This window comes from Stenella coeruleoalba (assembly GCF_951394435.1).
Source record: "Stenella coeruleoalba genome assembly, chromosome: 16".
NCBI classification, from domain to species: Eukaryota; Metazoa; Chordata; class Mammalia; order Artiodactyla; family Delphinidae; genus Stenella; species Stenella coeruleoalba.
Genome location: NC_137162.1, coordinates 57,646,786 through 57,670,056, shown reverse-complemented (window position 1 = coordinate 57,670,056; position 23,271 = coordinate 57,646,786). Strand labels below are relative to the sequence as shown.

The 23,271-nt window shown below is 41.6% G+C and overlaps 1 protein-coding gene across 1 annotated transcript in view; it reads right to left on the bottom strand.

Annotated features, from left to right (window-relative positions):
* Nucleotides 1-16,623: 16,623 nt before the first annotated feature.
* The window catches only part of LOC307175144 (uncharacterized protein), a gene marked incomplete at its 5' end in the record, with an annotated part of 51,638 nt that continues 44,990 nt past the window's right edge, over nt 16,624-23,271 (bottom strand). Inside the window, one exon of the mRNA XM_079900011.1 lies at nt 16,624-19,469. Coding sequence (XP_079756137.1) covers nt 19,309-19,469 — 161 coding nt within the window. The 3' untranslated portion in view covers nt 16,624-19,308. The remainder of the gene's footprint in view (nt 19,470-23,271) is intronic.

The following is a 23,271-nucleotide window of genomic DNA, read 5'->3' as shown; positions in this document are numbered from 1 at the left end:
TGTCTGCTTACTACAAATTAGTTGTATGTGTTCCTAAGCCTGTTTATGTCAGCTTTACTTGAATTTTAATTACCTTATTTATTTAAATATAACATAAACTAATAAAATCTGACTATAAAAATATTTTTTTTATATTAACTAAATTGAATGTTTTAGAAAGACTTGATAAAGAAAAGTAGCAAAAAATTTAATGTCAAATTGGGTGTGCACAGACCTACTAGAGAATGGACTTGAGGATATGGGGAGGGGGAAGGGTAAGCTGTGACAAAGTGAGACAGTGGCATGGACATATATACACTACCAAACGTAAAATAGATAGCTAGTGGGAAGCAGCCGCATAGCACAGGGAGATCAGCTCGGTGCTTTGTGACCACCTAGAGGGGTGGGATAGGGAGGGTGGGAGGGAGGGAAACACAAGAGGGAAGAGATATGGGAACATATGTATATGTATAACTGTTTCACTTTGTTATAAAGCAGAAACTAACACACCACTGTAAAGCAATTGTACTCTAATAAAGATGCTAAAAAATAAGTAAATAAATAAAGTGGGTGTGCATGTAGCAGCTGGAAAACATTGGAGGAAAAAAATCACAAATATCCAGAAGGAATCTCCATGTGTGAAGGATTCTCCTTAAACTCTCATTGTACTCACAGTGTAAAAGAGACAGAGACGCTACAATTATCTGACGAGTTTTAAAGTAACCATGATAAAAATGCTTCAGCAAGCAGTTACTAATGTATTTGCAACAAACAAAAAAAATAGAAAGACTCAATAAGAAATGGAAGATAAAAATGGAGATATTAGAGCTAAAGAATACTGTAACCAAAATTAAAAGCTCAGGGAATGGAGTCAACACTGGAATGGAAAGTAGAGCAAAGAATCAGTGAACCAGAAACTAAAACTATAGAAATTACCCAATCTGAATAAGAGTGAGAGCAAGAGAAAGAAAGGAAGGAAGGAAGGGAGGGATGGAGGGAGGGAGGGAGGGACAGAGGGAGAAAGAAAGGAAGGAAGGGAAGGAGGGAGGGAGAAAGGAAGGGATGGAGGAAGGAAGAACAGAGCTTCAGAAACATGTAGGACTATAACAAAATATCTAACATTTGGGTGTCAGAGTCCAGGAAGGAGAGGAGAAAGAGGGTGGGGCTGAAAAAGTATGAAAAGAAGTACTGGTGGAAACCTTTCCAAATTTGTCAAGAGACATAAACCTAATTCAAGAAGCTGAGTGAACCCATTACAGGATAAACTCAAAGATATCTATCCTAAGATGCATCATAATTAAACTACTAAAAACTAAAAGTAAAGAAAAATTCTTGAAAGTAGACATAAAAATGACACTTTACCTCAAGGGGAAAACAATTTGAATTACTGTTTGTTTCTCGTCAGAAACCATAGGGGCCAGAGGGGAGTGGCACAATATATTTAAGTGTTGCAAGTAAAAAACTGTCAATTCAGAGTCCTATACCAGCAAAAATATCCTTCAGGAGTGGAGAAGAAATGAAGACATTCTCTGATTAAGGAAAAGTAAAGTAATTTGTTGCCAGCAGAACTATCCTAAAAGAAAGGCAAAAGGAAGTTCTCTAAACAGAAAGGAAATGATAAAGTGAGGAACTTTAGAACATCAGGGAGAAATAGCACAATAAGCAAAAATATGGGTAAATATAATAGATATACTCTTCTTAAATTTTCTAATGTTTGATGATTCAAGCAAATTATATAATATCTTAGCAGTTCTAAATATATATATAAGAAATGTTTAAAATAATTATATTATAAATGGAAGAGAGTAAAGGAACACAAAGGGAGATAAGACCTGTATTCTTCACTTCAACTGGTAAAATGACATAGACCATGACAAGTTATGTAGGTATAAAGTAATACAGCAACCACTAAAAAAAAGCTATACAGAGATACACTCAAAAACACTATACATAAATCAAAATGGAATTTTTAAAAAGTTAAGTAATCTACTTGATGAAGAGAAAAGAGAAAGGCAAAACAAAGAAGAAACAGAAAAAAAATACACTTAAGCCTTAGCATATCAGAAATTACACAAAATATAGATTATCTAAATACAATAATTAAAAGACACAGATGGCAGCAGGATTAAAAAACATGGCCCAACTTATACACTGTCTACACAAAAAATTACCTTCAAATATAATGATACAGCCAGATTGAAAGCAAAAGGCTGGAAAATGACATATCATGCAAGTATTAATTAAAAGAAAGCAGGAGGCGGAACCATAGAGTTGGGAACAGCACGTGGAGCTTTCGGTGGGGCGCCCAGGACGCTGGGATCCGGTGCCCGCTTAGGAAGTAGCTCTGGAGACTTGAGAGAGAGCGCAGGCGGCGGCCGGGCCGGGAGAGGCGGGCCTCAGCGCAGATTGGGTCAGGCACGCGCAAGGGCAGCCCCCGAGGGCCGCCCCAGAGGCCCCAGCGCCGCCGAGGTCCTAATAGGCAGCACCGTCTTCCGCCGCACGTGGCCGCACCGCGATTCTCAAATCCAAGCGCGACAAGAAAGGTGGGCAAAGGGGGTCTTGGGACCCGGTGAGGAATTCGCGGGCTGGCTGTCACCTGCGGTAGGGGCTTCGCGGGGGAAGCACGGGGGTGGGGGCTGGAGCCGGGTCGGGTCAGGGAGCGGAGACTGCTTTGCCAGGCCTCCAGAGTTTGTCCAAGGCCGGCTGGTCGGGGAACAGCCTCTGAACACCCAGGCCACGCCCGATCTCGCCTTGGCCCACCTTTTCCTACCTCAGCCCATCTGCCTTAGCTCTGCGTGCTCCCCCCACCCTACCGCCTTTCCCTCAACCCAGGTTTATCCCTAAGTATGGTCTTGTGTACTTGAAGTTGCTTCTGTCTGGCATGCTTGTGCTCCGGTCTTTGGCTCTTTCTCAGTTGGCAGTTCGTAGGATACCTCCTAAGAGAGTATTCCTGACTACCTCTACTATGGTGAGTCTCTCTCGCTCCGGCTCTCTAGCACATTCACTCAACAAATTAGAGAGGGGCCTGGCACTCTCTAGGCGTCGAAGGATACAGCAGTTACAACAAGGAAGGCCTAGAGCCCTCATCAAGCTTAATATTTTAGTTATGGGAAGTATATCCTCCCAAGGTACCGAAAATTGAATCAGTAAATTCAGATAGTGCTAAGTCCCGTGGAGTAAGAGAGAAAGAGAAGTTGATGTTCTTTTGTGCAGTGTGGCCAGAGAAGGTCTCTGTTGAGATGACAAACGAGCAGGAACTTGAAGAAAGTAAATAAGCAATCCATGGAGTTACCTGGAAGGGTGGTGGTCCCAGGAGAGGGAACACGAAGGGCAAAGGCCCTGAAGCGGGAGCATGTTTGACATGTTCTGGGGCAAGAGGCCAGCGTGGCCAGGGCAGAGTGAGCAAAAAGGAGGGAGAGGGAATTGGGCAGAGTGTGCGGGGCTTGAAAGACCTTTGCAAGGAACTGGCTTTCACACGCAGGTGAAACGGGAGGAGAGAGCTCGAGCAGAGGAATGATGGGGTTCAACTTTACTTTTAAAAAGATCACCCTAGTTGCTTTGTTGAGAATAGACAGGGAAGGTGGGGGCAGTGTGCAGGGGTGGAAGCAGCGAGACTAGCAGTAATCCAAGAGAGCATGGTGCTGGCTAGGTCCACAGTTGTAGCAGTGGAAATGTTGGAAAATGGACAACTGTATTTTGTTTGCCCTCCTGTGCTGCACTTGCCCCTGAATGGCGTGATTACCTTTCTAGACGTGTGCTTCGTGAAGCGGGACTGACTGAGTGCCAGGCAGGATGAATAAGAAGCGGCCTCCTCCTAGGAGCCAGGGCTTTGCATTTGATGCTCTGTTAAGCGTTTGTGGAATGATTGGGTTCTGTGGAGGGAGCCCTGGTCAGATCTGGCAAATGTCAAACCCTTCTGGTTAAGGGGCAAATTGGGCCCCAGCTGTTGTTGGAGAAGAGGTGCTTGTCCCTCCCCAAAGATGTGTTGCTGCATCCATGGGTCCAAACTGCAAGACAGGGTGTAGCAGAGGAGATACAGTCCCCAGCCCAGAGCAGCCACAGACCGTCTCTGTGTACCAGAGCAGCACAGGGACGCGCCTCAGCCAGCAGCTAGCTCAGCCACTGGCAGGGCCCCCAGAGCCTCCACACCTCAGTAGGGAGTTTTCGCTTCGCCTCAGGGGAGCTAACGAATGCCTAGTAAAAAAGAAAAAAAAAGAAAAAAAAGAAAAAAAAGCAGGAGTGACTTAGATACAACAGACCAATTTCAACACCAACTACCACAATTCACCCAGTATGAAATAGATAGATATATACTATCCTATATTGAGGATATTGAATTCATAATTTAAAGAACTCCCAAATAAGAAATCTCCAGGCCCAGATGGTTTTACAGGAGAATTCTACAAAATGTTTAAAGGAGAATTAACACTAGTTCTATACAGTCTTTTGTAGAAAATTGAAGAGGAGGGCACACTTCCAAATTCATTTCATGAGGATAATATTACCTTGTTACCCAAAATCAGCTATGTTCATACAAAAAAAGAAAACTATAGACCAATAACCCTCATGAATATAGATTTAAAAATCCTTTAAAAAATTAGCAAATAGAATTCAGCAGTATATCAAAAGAATTATGCACCCTGACTAAGTGGAGTTTATTGCAGGGATACAAAACTGGATCAATATTCAAAATTATATTAATATAATCTACTATATTAATAAGCTAAAGAAAAAAAATCACATTATTATATCTATTGATGCATAAAAAGTTTTGACAAAATTCAACACCCATTCATGGTGTTGAAATTCTCAGAAAGGGGACTTCCCTGGTGGTACAATGGATAAGACTCCACGCTCCCAAGGCAGGGGGCCTGGGTTTGACCCCTGGTCAGGGAACTAGATTCCACGTGCATGCAGCAGCTAAGAGTTCACATGCCACAACTGAGGAGCCCACATGCTGCAATTAAGGAGCTGGCGAGCCACAACTAAGGAGCCTGCCTGCCACAACTAAGATCTGGTGCAACCAAATAAATAAATAAATAAATTCTCACAAAATGCTTAAAAAAAAAGAAAAGAAACTCTCAGAAAAATAGGAATAGAGGAGAACTTCCTCAACTTGATAAAAAGAATCTACAAAAAACTACGACTAACATTATAGTTAATGATAAAAGACCTAATCTCTCCCCCTTAAGTTCACAAGGTAAAAATGTTTGCTGTAACCACTCTTGTTCAATGTAGTGCTGGAAGTTCTAGCCAGTGCAATAAGGCCAGAAAAGGAAATAAATGGCTTGCAGATTGGAAAACCATTAGGTAAATAAGAAATGAAAACTATGTTCACACAAAAACCTTTACATGAATGTTTTATAGCACTTTATGTATAACAGGCAACAAGAGGAAACAACCCAGATGTCCTTCAATGGGTGAAGGGTTAAACTGTGATATATCCACACCATGGAATACTACTCGATGATTAAAAGGAACAAGCTATGGGTACACACAACAACCTGGATGAATCTCCAGAGAATTATGCTAAGTGAAAAAAAGCCAACCCCAAAAGTTTCCATACTGAATGATTCCGTCTATATCTGGTTCTTGAAATGAGAAAATTATAGAATGGAGAGCACATTAGTGATTACCAGGGGCTAAGGTGGGGGTTGGAACATGAGGGAAGTGGGTATGGCTATGAAAGAATAACATAAGCGATGAAAATGTTCTACATCTTGACTGTATCAATGTGAATATCCTGGTTATGGTATCATGGTACCGTTTTGCAAGATGTTACTATTCAGAGAAACTGGGTAAAAGGTATGCAGGATCACTCTGTATTACATAAAAACAAAAAGTTTAATTTAAAAAAAACCTGGACTCTCTTAATCGTCTATATGTGTGTCACCTGTGATACTTAGAAGAATTAATAAAATATTCTTCATTGAAAAATGTATGTCGGCCAGCGGGAGACGTGGCAGGCGAGCAGTTCTGCTCCAAGGGCGTAAGTGCATGCCCAGGTTTCGGCCGCTGACCAGGCAGCAACATGGTGGCACCAGTGCTGGAGACCGCTCACGTGTTTTGCTGCCCGAACCGGGTGTGGGGAGGCCTGAGCTGGAGCTCCAGGCCCGGAGGACTTCTGGCCTTCGGCACGTCCTGTTCCGTGGTGCTCTATGACCCTCAGAAAAGTGTTGTTATTACCAACCTGAATGGTCACACTGCTCGAGTCAATTGCATACAGTGGATTTGTAAACAGGATGGTTCTCCTCCTACTGAATTAGTTTCTGGAGGATCTGATATTCAAGTGATTCACTGGGATATAGAGAATAATCAGGCATTTGGAAGTCATTGAGGATTTCTAAGCAGCGGAGTATGAATACCAAAGAAGATGAATCTGATGGGAGTGTGCCAAATTAGGATAGGAAAAAAATATGAAGGAAGAGATATGGGATATAGTTTTGAAGGAAAATGATTTTGGCATTGACTAGATAGTTGTCAAAGGAGTGGGGAGCTATTGAGTAGAGGAGTGAGAAATCAAAAAGAGTGGGATTCTGGCTCAGGGCTCTGGAAGAAAGATACTTCTACAAAGCAAAATAGGCAAGTGGGAAGGAAGATGTGGAATTCAGTTGTTAAGACGTTACTTGTATTGCTAACCAGAGAGAGGGGCCAGGTGTGGAGGAGGGGATCGTGGAGTCACTTAGACTTGAATGAGAGTTCTAATGGTTGTGTAGCAAAGCAGCTCCTGTTTAGACTTACCTTGGCAGAGGAATCCAGAGAGAGCCATCTGCGCACTCAGTTTTGAGACCTTGAGTTGAGATTTGCAAGACTCTTTCCTCAGTGCTGCCCTAAGCTTCTGCCAGTAGAGAGGATAGCAGGCTGAGTATCTGATGGCAGACAGTGAATTTAGAGATGGACCAGAAAGTAGAATGTGAGGCCAGACAGGGAGGAGGAGAGGAGGAGGATGAAAGGCATATAAGAGGGATGAAGGGGGCTTCCCTGGTGGCGCAGTGGTTGGGAGTCCGCCTGCCGATGCAGGGGACATGGGTTCGTGCCCCAGTCCAGGAAGATCTCACATGCCGTGGAGCGGCTGGGCCCGTGAGCCATGGCCGCTGAGCCTGTGCATCCGGAGCCTGTGCTCCGCAACAGGAGAGGCCACAACAGTGAGAGGCCCGTGTACTGCCAAAAAAAAAAAAAAAAAAAAAAAAAGAGGGATGAAGGGAATAAGAGGATTTGGGGGAAGAAGTCACATATTAGAACCTTGGAGGCTTAAAGGTTCCTTCTGGTATGCATTTCCATGCACACAGGTGTTCACTACATCTTGACTTCTGATAAAAGGAAATAATTCTAAGCTGGTATCATGAGAGATTTGAGTCTTTGAACAGTGGGTATCGTTTTTTTAAAAGCCGGTGAACTTAAGAGATTTGTTTTGTTTGAGCTTTTAAGATTCTCTAATGGTTGAAATACAACCCTGCTTAAAAGATGTGAAGTGACATAGAAAACAAACTTATGGTTACTAAAGGGGAAAGGGGGGGGGAGTGGGGATAAATTAGGAGTTTGGGATTAGCAGATACAAACTACTATATATAAAATAGATAACAACGTCCTACTGTATAGCGCAGGGAACTATATTCAATATCCTGTAATAAATCATAATGGAAAAGAATATATATATATAACTGTACACCAGAAACTAACACAATGCAACATTGTAAATCAACTATACTTCAATTTAAAAAATAAAATAAAATAGAAAAAAAACTATATCATTATTGGTATATTCTGTCAAATACTAAGGGAGATATGTTAAAATAATCCGTCATGATTGGGAAGTCTCTATTTCTCCTTTTAGGTCTGTCAATTTCTGTTTTATATATTTTGAGACTATATTATTTCATGCATATACATTTAGAATTATTCAATCCTATTGGTTGATTGTGCTTTTAATCACTATGAAGTCTCTCTTAATTTCTTGTGATGCTTTTTGCTTTAAAGTCTGTTTTGTCTGATTTTAGTATAGTGACACCATCTCTCTTTTCGTTAGTGTTTACATAGAACTCCCCCCTATTCTTCTACTTAAAAATTTTTCTGTATCTTTATTTTTAAAGGATGTCTCTTGTAAACAACGTATGCAATTGTTTTTATGTAATATAATATTACAATTTTTGTCTTTTAATTGGAGTATCTTGTTCACTTACATTTAATATAACTACAAATATATTTGGGTTTACATCTACTATTTTATTTATTCAGTATTTATCCCACATATTCTATATTCCTTTTTTTCTCTCACTTCTTGACTTCTTTTCAATTAAACAAATATGTTTATTATTCCATTTCTTCCCTCTCTTATCTTGTTAATTATAAATTCTTCTATTATTTTAGTAGTTACCTTAGAGCATTCAACATATATCTTTGACTTATTAAAGTCTAATATAAAATAGTACTTTTAGCACTTTTCATATCATTCAAGGACTTTAGAATACTTTAATTCCATTTCCTACCTCCAATTTTTATGCTATTATTTTCATATGTTTTAATTCTACATATATTTTACACCTTACATGATATTATTATTTTTCTGTAGAAACAATACTCATTTTTTCATTTGTTACAGTTAACAGTTTGCATTTCATTTGGGGTTCTCTCCATATCTTGGTTGATTTTTTTTAAAGTTTAAATATAGTAAACTTTATTTTTTGTTTTGTATTGTTTTATGGGTTTTGTCAAATGCACGAGTCATTTGGTGACTCTCAGGGTGGCACAGAGCCACCACCAAAACCTCTTGATATAGAACAGTCTGTCATCCCTAAATTCCTTTGTGCTGTCCCCTTATAGTCTACTCTGTTCCCACCTCCAACCCCTAGAGATATATGTAGCCTTCTGGGTCTGACTTCTTTCACTTAGCAATATACATATAGGATTCATACATGTTATTGTGTGAATCAATAGATTGTTTCTTTTTATTGATGAGTAGTATTCTATTGTATAGTTGTACTATACTTTATCCATTTGCTAGTTGAAAGACATCTGAGTGGCTTCCAGTTTGGGGCAATTATGAATAAAGTTCCTATAAACATTAATTTATCATAAGCATACATTTTTATTCCTCTTGGATAAATACCTAGTAGTAGGATTGCTGGGTCATATGGTTATATGTATGTTTAATTTTTTAAGAAACTGCCAAATTGTTTTTCAAACAATTTGCATCTCCATCAGCAACATTTGAGGCTTCCAGTTACTCCACATCCTCATCACTACTTGGTATTATCAGTCTTTTTAGTTTTAGCCGTTCTAGTAGGTATGTGGTAGTATCTCATGGTAGTTTTTTGTTTGTTTGTTTGTTTGTTTTGCGGTACGCGGGCCTCTCACAGCTGCGGCCTCTCCCTCTGTGGAGCACAGGCTCCGGACGCGCAGGCCCAACGGCCATGGCTTACGGGCCCAGCCGCACCGCGGCACGTGGGATCCCCCCGAACCGGGGCACAAACCCGCGTCCCCTGCATCGGCAGGCGGACTCTCAACCACTGTGCCACCAGGGAAGCCCTCATGGTAGTTTTAATTTGGTTATCCCTAATGACTAATTATGCTGAGCAGGTTTTAATGTGCTTATTTGCCACCCATACATCTTCTTTGGTGGAGTGTGTGTTTGGAACTTTTGGCAAGTTAGATATTGGGTTCCTTGTTTTTTTTTTTTTATTGTTCAGCTTTTAGAGTTATTTATATGTTCTGTATACAAGTCTTTGTCAGAAATATGATTTGCATATATTTTCTTCCAGTCTGTGGCTTGCTTTTGAATTCTCTTATCAGTGTCTTTTGCAAAGCAAGAATTTTTAATTTTAATAAAGTTCAAATTATCATTTTTCTTTCATGGATCATGCTTTTGTGGATTGTGCTTTGAGTGTCTAGAAATTCTTTACCTAATATAGGGTCATGCAGATTTTCTCATGTATTTCTACTAGAAGTTTTGTAGTTTCACATTATACATTTAGGTTTATGATCCATTTTGAGTTAATTTAAAAAAACATTTTATTTTATTGAGATATAATTCACATACCAGAAAATTCACCCTTTGAAAGTGTACAATTCAGTGGTTTTTAGTATATTCACAAGGTTATGCAGCCATCACCACTGTCTAATTCCAGAGCATTTCATCATCTGAAAAAGAAACTCCAGAACTCATTAGCAATCACTGCCCCTTGCCCCTCTCCCAGCCTTAGGCAACCACTAATCTACTTTTTGCCTCTATAGATTCTTTCACTTAGAATATTGTTCTCAAGTTTCATCCATTTTGTAGCATATATTGGTATTTTATCCCTTTTTATTGCTGAATAGTGTTCCATTGTATAAATACATACATATTATCCATTCATCGTTCAGTGGACATTTGGATTGTTTTGGCTATTATGAATAATGCTGCTATGAACATTCATGTACAAGTTTGTGTGTGAACACATACTTTCAGTTATCTTGCATATATACTTAGGAGTGGTTGAGTTAGTTTTTATATAAGGTGTGAGGCATGGGTTGAGTTTCTTTTTTTCTTTCTTTTTTTTTTTTGCATATGGGCATCTAATTATTCCAACACCACTTATCGAAATAACTATCCTTTCTCCATTGAATTGCCTTTGACCCTTGTTAAAAATCAGTTGAGGGCTTCTCTGGTGGCGCAGTGGTTAAGGATCCTCTTGCCAATGCAGGGGACTCAGGTTCGAGCCTTGGTCTGGGAAGGTCCCCCATGCCACGGAGCAACTAAGCCTGTGTGCCACAACTACTGAACCTACGCTCTGGAGCCCGCAAGCTGCAACTACTGAAGCCCGTGCACCTAGAGTCCATGCTCTGCAACAAGAGAAGCCACCACAATGAGAAGCCTGCACACCCCAGTGAAGAGTATCCCCCACTCACCGCAACTAGAGAAAGCCCACATGCAGCAATGAAGACCCAACGCAGCCAAAAATAAAGAAATAAAATAAATTTTAAAAAAATCAGTTGAGTGTATCTTGGTTGTTTTGTTCCATTGAGCTATATGTCTGTCTTTTCTGCTAATGCCACACTATCTTGATTACCATACTTTTTTAAGCTTTGAATTTAGGTAGTTTAATTCCTTCAACATTTGTCTTCCTTTTCAAAATTGTCATTCTAGATCCTTTGCCCTTGTCTCATACATTTTAGAATCAGCTGGTCAGTAATGATTCAAAAAAGTATACTGAGATTTTGATTGGGATTGCATTGAATGTATAGATCAATGGGGGGGATTGTTATCTTACCAATTTGATTCTTCCAATCCATAAACATGGATTATCTTTTTATTTATTTAGGTCTTTGATTTCTTTCATCAATATTTTGTAGTTTTCAACACACAGATCCTGCACATATCTGTTAGATTTATAACTAAGTCTTTCATTTTTGGGGTGCTATTGTAAATTGTATTGTTTTTAAAATTTTGAATCCAATGTTCATTGCTGATATATAGAAATACAATAAAATTTTGTATATCGACCTTGTATCCTGTACCTTTGTTAAACTCACGTATTAGTTCTAGGAGCTTTTTTCTTAAAGTTCACTCTTATTTATTTATTTATTTTTGGCTGCATTGGGTCCTTGTTGCTGCACGGGCTTTCTCTAGTTGTGGTGAGCAGAGGCCACTTTTCGTTGCGGTGCATGGGCTTCTCATTGCATTGGCCTCTCTTGTTGTGGAGCATGGGCTCTAGGTGCACGGACTTCAACAGTTGTGGCACGTGGGCTCAGTAGCTGTGGCTCTTGGCCTCTAGAGCACAGGATCAGTAGTTGTGGCACATGGGCTTAGTTGCTCCACGGCATGTGGGATCTTCCCAGATCAGGGATTGAACCCTTGTCCCCTGCATTGGCAGGCAGATTCTTAACCGCTGCACCACCAGGGAAGTCCGTAGGAGCGTTTTTTTGTAGATTATTTGGAGTTTTCTATATAGACAATGTAATCATTATAGTTTTACATACATTTTGACCCTTTCTGTTGCTCTTCATTCCTTCCTGAATATCTTCGATTTCATCTGGGATTGTTTTCCTTTTTGTAGGACTTTCTTTAGATCTTTTTTTTTTGATGTTGGTCTGTTGGTTAAATATTTTAATTTTTGTCTGAAAATGTCTTATTTTCATTTATTTTTAAGGAATATTTTTTGCAAGATGTATTATTCTAAGTTGACAATTATTTTCTTTCAAAACTTTGAAGATATCCTTTGTTGTTCTGGCCTCGATTATTTCTATAGAGAAATCAGTTGCTGCTATTGTTACTACTTTGAAGATAATAGTCCTTTTTCTCTCTGTTTTTTAGGGTTTTTCTTTGCCTTGTCTTTCAGCAGTTTTACTTTGATGTGCCAAAGGTGTGGATGTAGTTTTCTTAGTATTTACCCTGCCTAGGCTTAACATTTCTTAAATACATAGCTTGTGTTTTTTTGTTTCTTTTGAAAAATTCTTAGTCAATAATCAATCTCTTCAAATATTGTTTTTGCTCTGTTTTCTCTCTTCTCCCCTTATGAGAAAATTACACATATTTTGTGCCTTTTCACTTTGTTCATCTTTCATTTCCTTTCTGTATTTTCTATTTTTTCTCCCTTTGCTTCAGTCCTATTATTAGCTAGTTTTCTAGTCCTCTCTTCAGCTGTGTTTACTTTGTGGTTAAACCCGTCTATCCAGTTCTTAATTTCATTCATTATATTTTCCAGTTTTAAAATTTCTATTTGATTTTTTGGATAGATTCTAGTTCTCTACTGAAAATTTTCTACTTGTAATTTGTTTTCTTAAATGTATTGATGATAGTTCATTTAAAATTGTTTCTGCTAATTCTCATATATGAATTACCTGTAAGTCTGTTTTTATTATTTGGTCTTTCTCTGGTTTTTGGTCACTTGGTTTTGTCTCCTGGTAAGTCTGGTAACTTTTGATTGAATGATGGACATTGTGGATAAAACATTATGGTGGAAATTTGAGCTTGAATGTTATCTTCCTTCAGAGAGGGTTTGCTTTTACTTCAGGTCAGGGTTAGATCATCTTAATCTAGATTGAGATGGTTTAAATCTGGGTTTCAGCTCTTTTGATGGCTCATCTCTTAACATATCCTAGAAGTAAGGTTAGCCCTTAGTTTTAGGCTATAACTTGTCAGGTGTCCCAGCTGAAAGCTGGAGATGTTTGCTAAATTTCCTATGTTTTGGCATCCCAGAACTCATTTTTAAAATCCTCAGTCCCAGGACACTGCTGAATATCTACTCAGTACCTGGGCCCCTCAGATGTTGGTTTACAAATCTACAAATGCCTGCAGGGGAAGAATGTGACCAGATATCAGGTTCACACAATGTACTTCTTTTATCTTAGTGATCTTGGCCTCTCAAGTCTTCAGTGCCCTGGTAACTTTTCTTTTTGTTCAAACTTGCTTTCCTAGTTGTGGTTGGTGAAGAAGTTGGTCTGATACAAGCTAATCCACCATATCCAGAAGCAATACAAAGAGCATGGACTTTGGAGCCAGAACTCCAGGATTCAAATCTCAGTTCCATCATTTACTTGTCCTGTGATCATGAACAAGGTATTAACTTTTTTTGAGCCTCACTTTTCTCATCACTAAAATGGTCATAATAACAGTAGCTACCTTATAGGGTTATTTTGATGATTTAACAAGTATTATATATAAAGTAGTGTGTGTGTATATATATATATATATATATATATATATATATATATATATATATATATATATATATATACTTTCCTACTTACCTTCTTGTTCTGGCCTCCATTGTTTCCATAGAGAAGTCAGTTATTGTTATTATTACTACTTTGAAGGTAGTATTCCTTTTTTTCTCTGACTGTTTTTTAAGATTTTTTCTTTGCCTTTGTCTTTTGACAGTTTTACTCTGAAGTGCCAGAAGTGTGGGTATGGTTTTCTTTGTATTTATCCTGTCTGGGCTTCTTAGCATTTCTTATATCATATATACTTTAAAAGTATATAATATAATATATATCTAAGAAAAGTGCCTGGAATCCAAAATATGCTGTATTGTTATTTGCTCTTATTATTTTTACTTGATGTGGTCATCTTTCCAGTTAGTGTTGTTTTCCACTGTGTTTTGTCATTTACAAATCCTCAATAGGCTCTGCTGGCTAGTAGATGAAGTCCAAACTCTACACCTGTAGTTCTCAGCCTTGGTGGCATATTGGAATAACCTGTGATATTTTTAAAATTCTGAGGCCCAAGTCAAACCAGGCCAATTACATCAGAACTTTTTTTTTTTTTTTTGCGGTATGCGGGCCTCTCCCTGTTGTGGCCTCTCCCGTTGCGGAGCACAGGCTCCGGACGCGCAGGCTCAGCGGCCATGGCTCACGGGCCCAGCCGCTCCGCGGCATGTGGGATCTTCCTGGACCGGGGCACGAACCCGCGTCCCCTGCATCGGCAGGCGGACTCTCAACCACTGTGCCACCAGGGAAGCCCCATCAGAACTTTTAAGGTGGGATACAGATATTAATCAGTATTTTTTAAAGAGCCTCAGGTGATTCCAATGTTCAGCCAATGCTGGGGGCTCTCACACCTCCTCCTCCGCTCTTCTGAGCCACTTTTGAGGGCCTGGAGAAGTGCCTGAGACACTACATGCTCTAGGGAGAGAGAGGAAATGGATGCAAAGAAAAGAGGAAAATAACTCACGGTGGTACCATAGGAACGTACTTGTGGGAATTCTCATTCTTTGGAGAAACAGCAAACTCCAGCTGTGTGCTGTTTTGTGGTTTTCTTTTGGGAGGGGGCAACGTCAATGACCCCCCCTTCTATCTCCACATCAAGCCATCTCTCAATTCACTCTCACCTTTCCGTCCCGAATTTACCTCCCTCTCTTTATTCAAAGAGTTGTTGAAATATCTCCTCCCTCTAAGAAGGTTTTTTGGTTTGTTTGGAGAAGGTACCTTCTCACAGGTACTAAAACATTATTCAAGGTGGTCCTGTCCAAGGAGGGGTATGGGGGCTAAGGATGGGCACTTGGGACGGCCAGAGGCACCAGGTGACTTGACAGGAGGTGAGAAAGGAGCATTGGAAAGGAGATGGGAGAGCCTCTGGAAAACTTATCAGATCATAAAATGTCACCTAGGCTAACCTCTGAATGTTTACAGAACTCCTTAGTGTGCGCCACTGATGGTAGAATTTTTAGGCACTGTGACATGCTGGTGGGTTGATATTTTGTCAAGAGATAAAGGGAGAAGGCCTAGACAGGTGCCTGTTCTGACACCACATGGGGCAGGCATCTGCCAGCAGGGAGCCAAGCCCTTTGTGCCACCTCTGCTGATGCCTTCAGAGAAGCGGTGTCCTGGCTGGAAAGGAAGAGGCTGGGGGAGAGGGGAATAGTGTGGTAGGGAATAATTTTAAACATTTTGGTGCTATGTAAGCTGTGAAGACGTAGCATGTAGGTCTTCATGAGCCAACCAACTGTTTCTCCTGAGCCAGTGGTGTGGTGGGTTGTGAAGTTCTGTGATTCAGGATGCTTTCCTGGGCTGCCCCTGCTTTAGACAGGGAGCAAGAGCAAGTGACATGAGATTTAAAATAATAATAATTGTATATAGTGCAGGGAAACAGGTCTCTCACCTCTAGTGATGGGAGAATAAATTCGTTCAATTTTTCTTAAAGCATGTGAGCAGCATGAATCCAAAGTCTTAAAAATGTTCCTGTGCTTTGACCCAGCAATTCCACTTCTAGGAATATGTTCTAAGGAAGTAGGTGACAAGTGCACAATGATCTATGTATACTGACATTCATTATAAGCTTGTTCACTAAAAACAACCAAAATGTCCAGCAATTAGGCATTAAATAATGACTGGGAATATAGAATGCTATGCAGCTAGTAAAAAGGACACTGCTACTCCTCCATAGTTATTGAAATGGAAAGATGTTTATTATATTTTAAGCAAGAAAAGCAGGTCCCAGAACTACATTCACTGTGACCCTATTTCATTTATTTTAGTAATTTTTTTTTTCTTCCCAGACCATTTTATTGAAGATGAATGACTTCATGCTAAGCCTGTATCATGGGGGTAGCCCTGTTTTACACAGACTACTGCCAGAGTAGTTTATTACTACCAATAATGTGTGAATTACTTTGCATAGTGTCTGACATATAGTAGGTACATAGAGGTAGAAAAAGTAAATATTACTTTCAGAAAGTCTCTTTAACTGTTAAAGAGACTTTACCTCTCTAGAGTGGTTTAGCATTTTAATAGAATAGAAAGTATGATACAAAAATTGGCAAAGTTTGCTGGCCAGAAATCATGTAGTTGGTATGATCTCAGTTTCGAAAAACACAGTACATGTGCCCATAAGGAAAGTCTGTAAAGATATCTTTATCTTATTAACAGTGTTTGAGTAATGTTGGGTTATGAGTCGTTTTTATGTCCCTTTTTTTTTGCTTTAATACACCCAACCTCCTGTGATAGAATAGACTGTCTTTATTACTTTCTCTTCACTCAAAGTCTAAAAAAAAAAACAAACAGGCTTTAATTACTGATATAAAGTAAAACAATAACTTGTTGGTTGGCTGAGAATTGCTGGAAATTAATAAATAGTTTGGAAATTATTTAGTAAATGCTAATTACTTAGCAAAAGTAATTAAAATATTTATAAGCGAACACCCATAAAACACCACCAAACAAATACATTGCTCAATAAATGGTTTAATTAGTATTTCATTACTAGAAATTAATCTCAGTAACCAAACATTACTACAAATTACATGTAGGATGGACAGCTTGTTTCACTGCTATTAATGATTTCAATTACAAAGTTTGTGCAAAGTCTAATTCCTTTCTGCTTCTCCCGCCTTCCTCCTGCGCCCACCTGGGCGAGTTCCCACACACTAGGCCTGAGTTAGGATGTTTAGGGCTGGGCTGACACCTTCCACATTGTTGGAAATCTCTGATTAACAGTTTCCCTCAGCTTGTTTCCCAGCTGTCTTGCAGAAATACTAGCCCTGGGTGCCTCTTAATCAGCTGGAATCAGCCTCCAGGAGCTGGTGGGCTTCTTACCACAGATATACTCTCCTCTGGAGTCTCCTAAATCACTTGGCTGCAAGGCCCGATTCCCTCCTCATGTCTGTGCCAAGGCCTTCCAGCACTGGGTTGCGCTCCTTGTTCAGCTCTCAGGCTGGGCCAGGTTGCTGCTAAGTCATAAAAGGGCATCTTCGTGCCGATGAGAAAAAAGGAGTCCTTCCCTCCGGACAGATGTAGTCACATGTGAGGATTTTTGCCCCAACGTGTTTCTTTCTCAGGTTCCCCAGGGAACAGACTCTGAGACTCGAGATTTGCGTGCCGGCGTCTTACTGAGGAGTGTTCTCAGGAATAGCCCCTGAGTGAGGGAGTGAGGGAAGTAGGATGGGGTAGAGGGAAAAGTTGGACCACAACCGCACGGGAAGCTCCTGGATTGAGGCAAGGAAGGGGGCAGGCCTTTGTTATTTCAAACGAGCAGACATCACTCTGGGACTGATGTGCCTCTCTTTGGCTGAGGACAGGTCCTGGAGGGGGACTTGGTTGCCAGCCATTAACAGGCAACACTCCCAGCAGCTAGAGGAACGAGTGCTTTGGCTCTGAAGGAGAAATATGGGCAGCATCCACTACAGTCCCCTTGTGTCATGGACAACCTGAGCAACCACACAGGAAGGTCCTTCTGGGGGTGGCCTGAGGCCATGAGTTGAATGGGCATGAGTTGTCCTATTGTTTTACTGGGACTGGGAGGGGTCTGACTTCTGCAGTTAGGGTGGATCCCCACTTAGGTACAAGCTGGGACTTATGCCTAGGCTGTAAGCTCCATGCGGGTAGGTCTGTGTCTCATGGTATCCCCAGAACTTAGCACAGTTTGTGGCTCAATTAATATTTGCTGATTGAATCTATAGTAATAAAGACAGTCACCTAAATGCATTAATATAAGCTGTATTACAATTGATGAAGGGAAATACATAGAATGTGACCTAGGACGGGTCAGGGAAGCTCCCTCAAAGAAAAGACATGAGCTGAGACCCAAGGGATTGGTAAGAGTGGGCCAGGCAGAGTGGACTGGGGGTGGGGTGCTTCCAAGCGTCCTAAGATAGGCATTTACCTTGGCCACGTCCTGAGGGGGTCTCCTCATGGAAAAACAGAGGCGACTTGAGAAATCACATTCACTGAAATCTCTCTTGTTATCTGTTGGTGAAATGTATCCTTTGTCCTTATCACAGCCTTATCTGGTATAAGACTCATGTGTTAGAGAGCTTTTCCACTGTGGCTTGGCCAGGCCCTGGTGGCATAAAGGTTGCCTGCACCTGGCAGGTGCTTTCTGGAGTGAGAGATACAGGCCAGGTGTCACAGTTGGAGCTGGGGGTGGAGATCCCCCTGAACCCCCCATGGGGTCTCATGCATGTGAAGGCCACCTATTGTGGAGGAGCTGAGGCTGGAAGCAGCTGGGCTTCAGATCTAAACTCTTGCTTCCTCTTCGTCCTCATCTCCATCCTGCCCCTGGCTTTGCCCCTCTCCAGGCCTGTCTCCAGATTCCTCACTGCCCCAGGAGCATGTTCTGCTCATTTTGCCTCCACTCCTGTGCATGAGTCCTCCCCTTTCTCCAGGACCACCGCTCTACTCAGAAAACCCACCCAAAGCACCGCCATGGAGCCCTGGCCAGCAACTCCAGGTCATACTGAACTCACCCCTTTCTGCATTTCTACAGCCCTCAGCTGTAGATTCTTTAGGGCAGAGGCTGGTTTAGAAATCCGGGCCTGGTACCATACCTGGTCGAGAGCAAGAAGGTTGGGAGAGGCTGGAGGAGAGGAGAAGCCCTGAAGGAAAACCCATTATGCTCGTCCCTGCCATGATGCCCTGGTTGGCGCCGGGCAGTGTGAATGGTGGCCTGGACGACGTCTGCTGGCCTCCCAGCCAGGTGCACTGTGAGGGGTGCCGCGGGCCTGCCTTCCGCTGTTGGTGGTGGGTGGCAGCAACGGCCAGGAGGGGGAAGATGGAAAGTTCATGTTTATCACGTCTGGGGCTTTGCCTGCCTTGTCCTTAATCAGTCTACAGCTAATTAGTCGCCTCCCCCAGCTGGCAGAGCACCATGAATCACCAAGGAAAAGGCTGAAGTCAGCCGGCCTCCTGCTCAGGGGAATCCTGGCTCATTGGGTGGGCCCTTCTTGCCTGGGGCATTATGAGGGCCACAGGATGCAGGAGCTCCTCTGGAAAGAATCTGAGGTTGTTGGGAAGGGGCCCTGGGGTCCTGTGCCACCTAGGGTGACTGTGGGGGAAGGGTGTGGCATCATCCTCTTTGCTGCAACGTAAAGGCTCACTTTCCCAAACTCACTTGCAGCCAGGAAAGGCATGGGACACAGTTCAGACCAATGGGGCATAAGCTGAAACCTGCTGGGGGCTCTTAGGAAGGCTTTTCCTTTCTTGATAAAGGGCGTTGGATGCTGCTGGTGCTGGCCCTTCTTGCCCTTTCTTCTTTTTGCCTTGAATGCAGACTTGAAGGCTGGAGCTGCAGCAGCCATCAGCTTCTATGAGGGAAAGACCAAGAGAATTGTAATGACACCAGCCATGAGCTGACCAACCAATGCCAGTAACTTGCCTACCTCCAGATTTCTGTCAGGTGAAAATAATAAATCTCCATCTGTTTAGTCTACTGTTGGTTGGTATTCTGTTAGCTGCAACTGAATACACTTCTAACTGATACAGAGGGGAACTCTAGATGGCGCCAGCTTGACTGCACAGATGCCCATGGTACCAGAGTAATCCAGACATCGCTGGCCTCATCAGCGAGTGAGGTTATAATACCCACTCCTCCGATCCTTCATCTTTTAAAGTCTCATTCATCAACCCTTTTTAGACACTTACGTTATTAAGAAAGTATCTGGGTGTGACATTGATGTGCCAGACATGTTAAATCCTGTGTAATGGTTTGCCTAGGAAGGCAAAACTAGATTTTCTGGCAAAAGAATAATCCCTCTTCTCTTAGTTATGCAGTGCTTATGTTAAGTAGGCAAATACATTGCTTTGGGAAAAGGGTGCAAAAAGGAATTATGTGATTCTGAGAAGGTTTTGCAGGGCTGATCATAGAGGCAGGATAATTGCATATGGGAGGACTGAGGTCAAGACCCTGACTGACCCTTCCCTTTTGGGGTTTAAGACTACTAGAGCCTTTCTGATATACTGAGTTGGGCCTCTCTGAGATCCTTTGGCAAGAAAGGGTAGAAGAAATGCCACAGGGGAACCTCATCATCAGGAAACAGGGACGCTGAATAGGTGAACCAAGCTAATATCAGGCCTAGATACTTGTTAGTGAGGCTGGTGCCCAGCCAGCAGCTGATGTGGCAGAGACCTCCAAGCACTCTGGTAGAGGTTGTGCTGTGGGAGCAGTGGCTGCACGTAAGTGTGTGAAATAAAAGAGTTGAAGCCTGGAGCCCAAGTGTGGGGCGCTGCTGTGCACTTCCAGGGTTGGCTCAGCAAGGGCAGCACTGAGCTCTGGACGTGGAGGCAGCAAACTGCGCAGGACCAGTTTTCAACAGCGAGCCCTTGTGGCAGCGGGCTGATTAGACTGTTCAATTCTGTCTCCACCTGGCTTTTAGAGCCAGGACAGATCCCGATGCACTGAGTCGTGGTTCCAGTTCTTGGGCACCTTGGAGAAGGTGAGCGGAGGAAGATCCTGAGGGTAGAGGGTTGTACAGCACCGTGGATAGGAGGATGGACTCTGGCGTCAGACTGCTCGGGTTCCAGTTTCTGCTCTGCTACTTCCCTGGCCTGACCTCATGGGCTGCAGACCTGTACAGCCTCATTGGAGCCTGCCTTAATTAAACAGCCACCATGCTGGGCTTAATGCTTGGTGTCTTGAAAGTCTTAATAATTTTTAAAAATCTGTCAGCCATATTTTATTTTATTTTTTTAATTGAGGTATAGTTGATTTATAATACAATGTTGTGTTAGTTTCAGGTGTATGGCACAGTGATTCAGTTATACATACATATCTATCTATTCTTTTTCAGATTCTTTTCCCTTATAGGTTATTACAAAATATTGAGTAGAGTTCCCTGTGCTTGACAGTAGGTCCATGTTGGTTATCTATTTTATATATAGTAGTGTGTATATGTTAATCCCAGACTCCCCCCTCCCTTTTGGTAACCATAAGTTTGTTTTCTACATCTGTGGGTCTATTTCTGTTTTGTAACTAAGTTCATATGTATCATTGTTTTTTTAGATTCCATGTATAAGCGATATCATATATTTGTCTTTGTCTGGCATACTTCACTTAGTGTGACAATCTCTAGGTCCATCCATGTTGCTGCAAATGGCATTATTTCATTCTTTTTTCATAATAAGTTATTTTTGAAGAAGGACCCCCTTCCACCCCTCTATTTTCATTTTTCACGTGGCCCTGCCAATTATGCAGTCAGTCCTGCTTGGGCAAATTACTTCTCTATGCCACAATTTCCCCATCTGTAAAATGGATTTAAAACAACCCTGCCTCAGAGAGCTGTTGTAAGATTAAATGAGTTATATACATAAAGTACTCAGAACAGGATCTGGCATGTAGTAAGCGCTGTGTAAGTGTTAGCCATTGTCACTGTTCCTGTTAATTTAGGCTGATGAGGACTCCAGCGATTAATCTGTAAAACACAGAGACATGACTACATTTCTGTCTCCAGCTAGTGAAGCAGATGAGATCCAGCACATGGGGAAACAATGCAAGGAGAGGAAAATGTGACCCCTGGACTTCCTTCTCACACAAGATGAGATGCTTCATTGAACCCACATCCATCTGGGCCCACAAGGCTGACAAGAGAGGAGAACGCTGGGGCCTGAGAAGTGTGGAGTCAAGGCCAACCTCCCGCTGCAGGGGCTGGCAGCAGGAGTGGGCACGGCTCAGAGGCGCAGGCTGGGGCACCTCCGAAAGCAGCCGGCCTCCTCCCCATGGGGTCAGACTGAGAGGCAGGCTGTCATCAGACTCAGGCCCTGCTGTCCCTCCTCTCGGATGAGACACACTGTCAGGGAAGGATGGCCCCGCCCCAGCCTTCCCTCCCGCCTGGACCCATCTTGCATTTACAGAACCAGATCAGAGGATAGGATGCTGGGAAGGATGCTTTATTATGATGATGATTCTAAATAAAATTATTTCTTGGTACGTAGCCTACACACAAAAAGAGGAGAAATCATAGGTGCTCAGCTCAATGAATCCTCCAAAAACGAACACACTCAGTTCAAGATATAGGACATCCACCAAAGTCAGGAAGCTGCCAGCCACACTCCCCTCCCCATCACTCCCTCCTTCCCCAGTCAGCCACTATCCTGAATATTATTTTCTAAAACCATTAGATTTCATTTTCCCAAATTTTTTATTTTGGAAAAATTTAAATCTACAAAGTAAATGGAAATAATAGAATAGGAGCACCCATATACTCACCTAGATATACCAGTTGTTAACATTTTGCAACATATTCTCTCTCTGTCTTTCTGTCTCCCTTTCTGTCTCTTTTTTCTCCCCCCATCCCTACACACACAATTTTCTGAACCATTTGAGAGTTATTGGCAGACATCATGACACTTTATCCCTAAATATTTCAGCACACATCCTAAGAAGGAGAACATTTACATACTGCAGTTATTACAATAAAGAAATTTAACATTGCTACAATATCATTATATAATATACAGTTGATATTCATATCTCCCACTTATCCCAGTCATAAATATATAAATATATATAATATATATATCCCAATGATATTATGTATACATATATATATGTGTGTGTGTGTGTGTGTGTGTGTATACATATGAAAGCCTGGAACACACTTTGCATTTAGTTGTATGTCTCTTTCGTCTTCTCTAATCTAGAATAGGTTCTCTCTCTCTTTTTTTTTTTTTTTTTTGTCTTTCATGACACATTTTTGGAGCATATAGTCAAGTTTTCTAGAATATCTCTGAGTTCGGATTGTCAGATTATTTCCCCATGATTGAATTTAGTTTAAACATTCTTGGCAAGAATGCTATAGGAGTTTTATTATTATGTATATGTTCTTTATAATTAATTATTAATGAGAGTAGCTGCAGCTTATTGAGTGCCCATGATGTGACGTGGGGATTTTGATGTCCACTTTACAAACCAGGTAACTGAGGCAGAGAGTGGCTAAGTACTTTTCGCAAGGTCAGATGGTCAGAAAGAGGAAGTGCCAGGATTAGGCTTGTCTGACCCAGTGCCCATGCTCATAGCCCGTTCAACCCACTGTCAGAGATGACTGGTCCCGCTGGAAGTAGACCTGAGGCTGTGCCCTGGAGGGCAGGGACTGCGTTATGTTCTCTGCT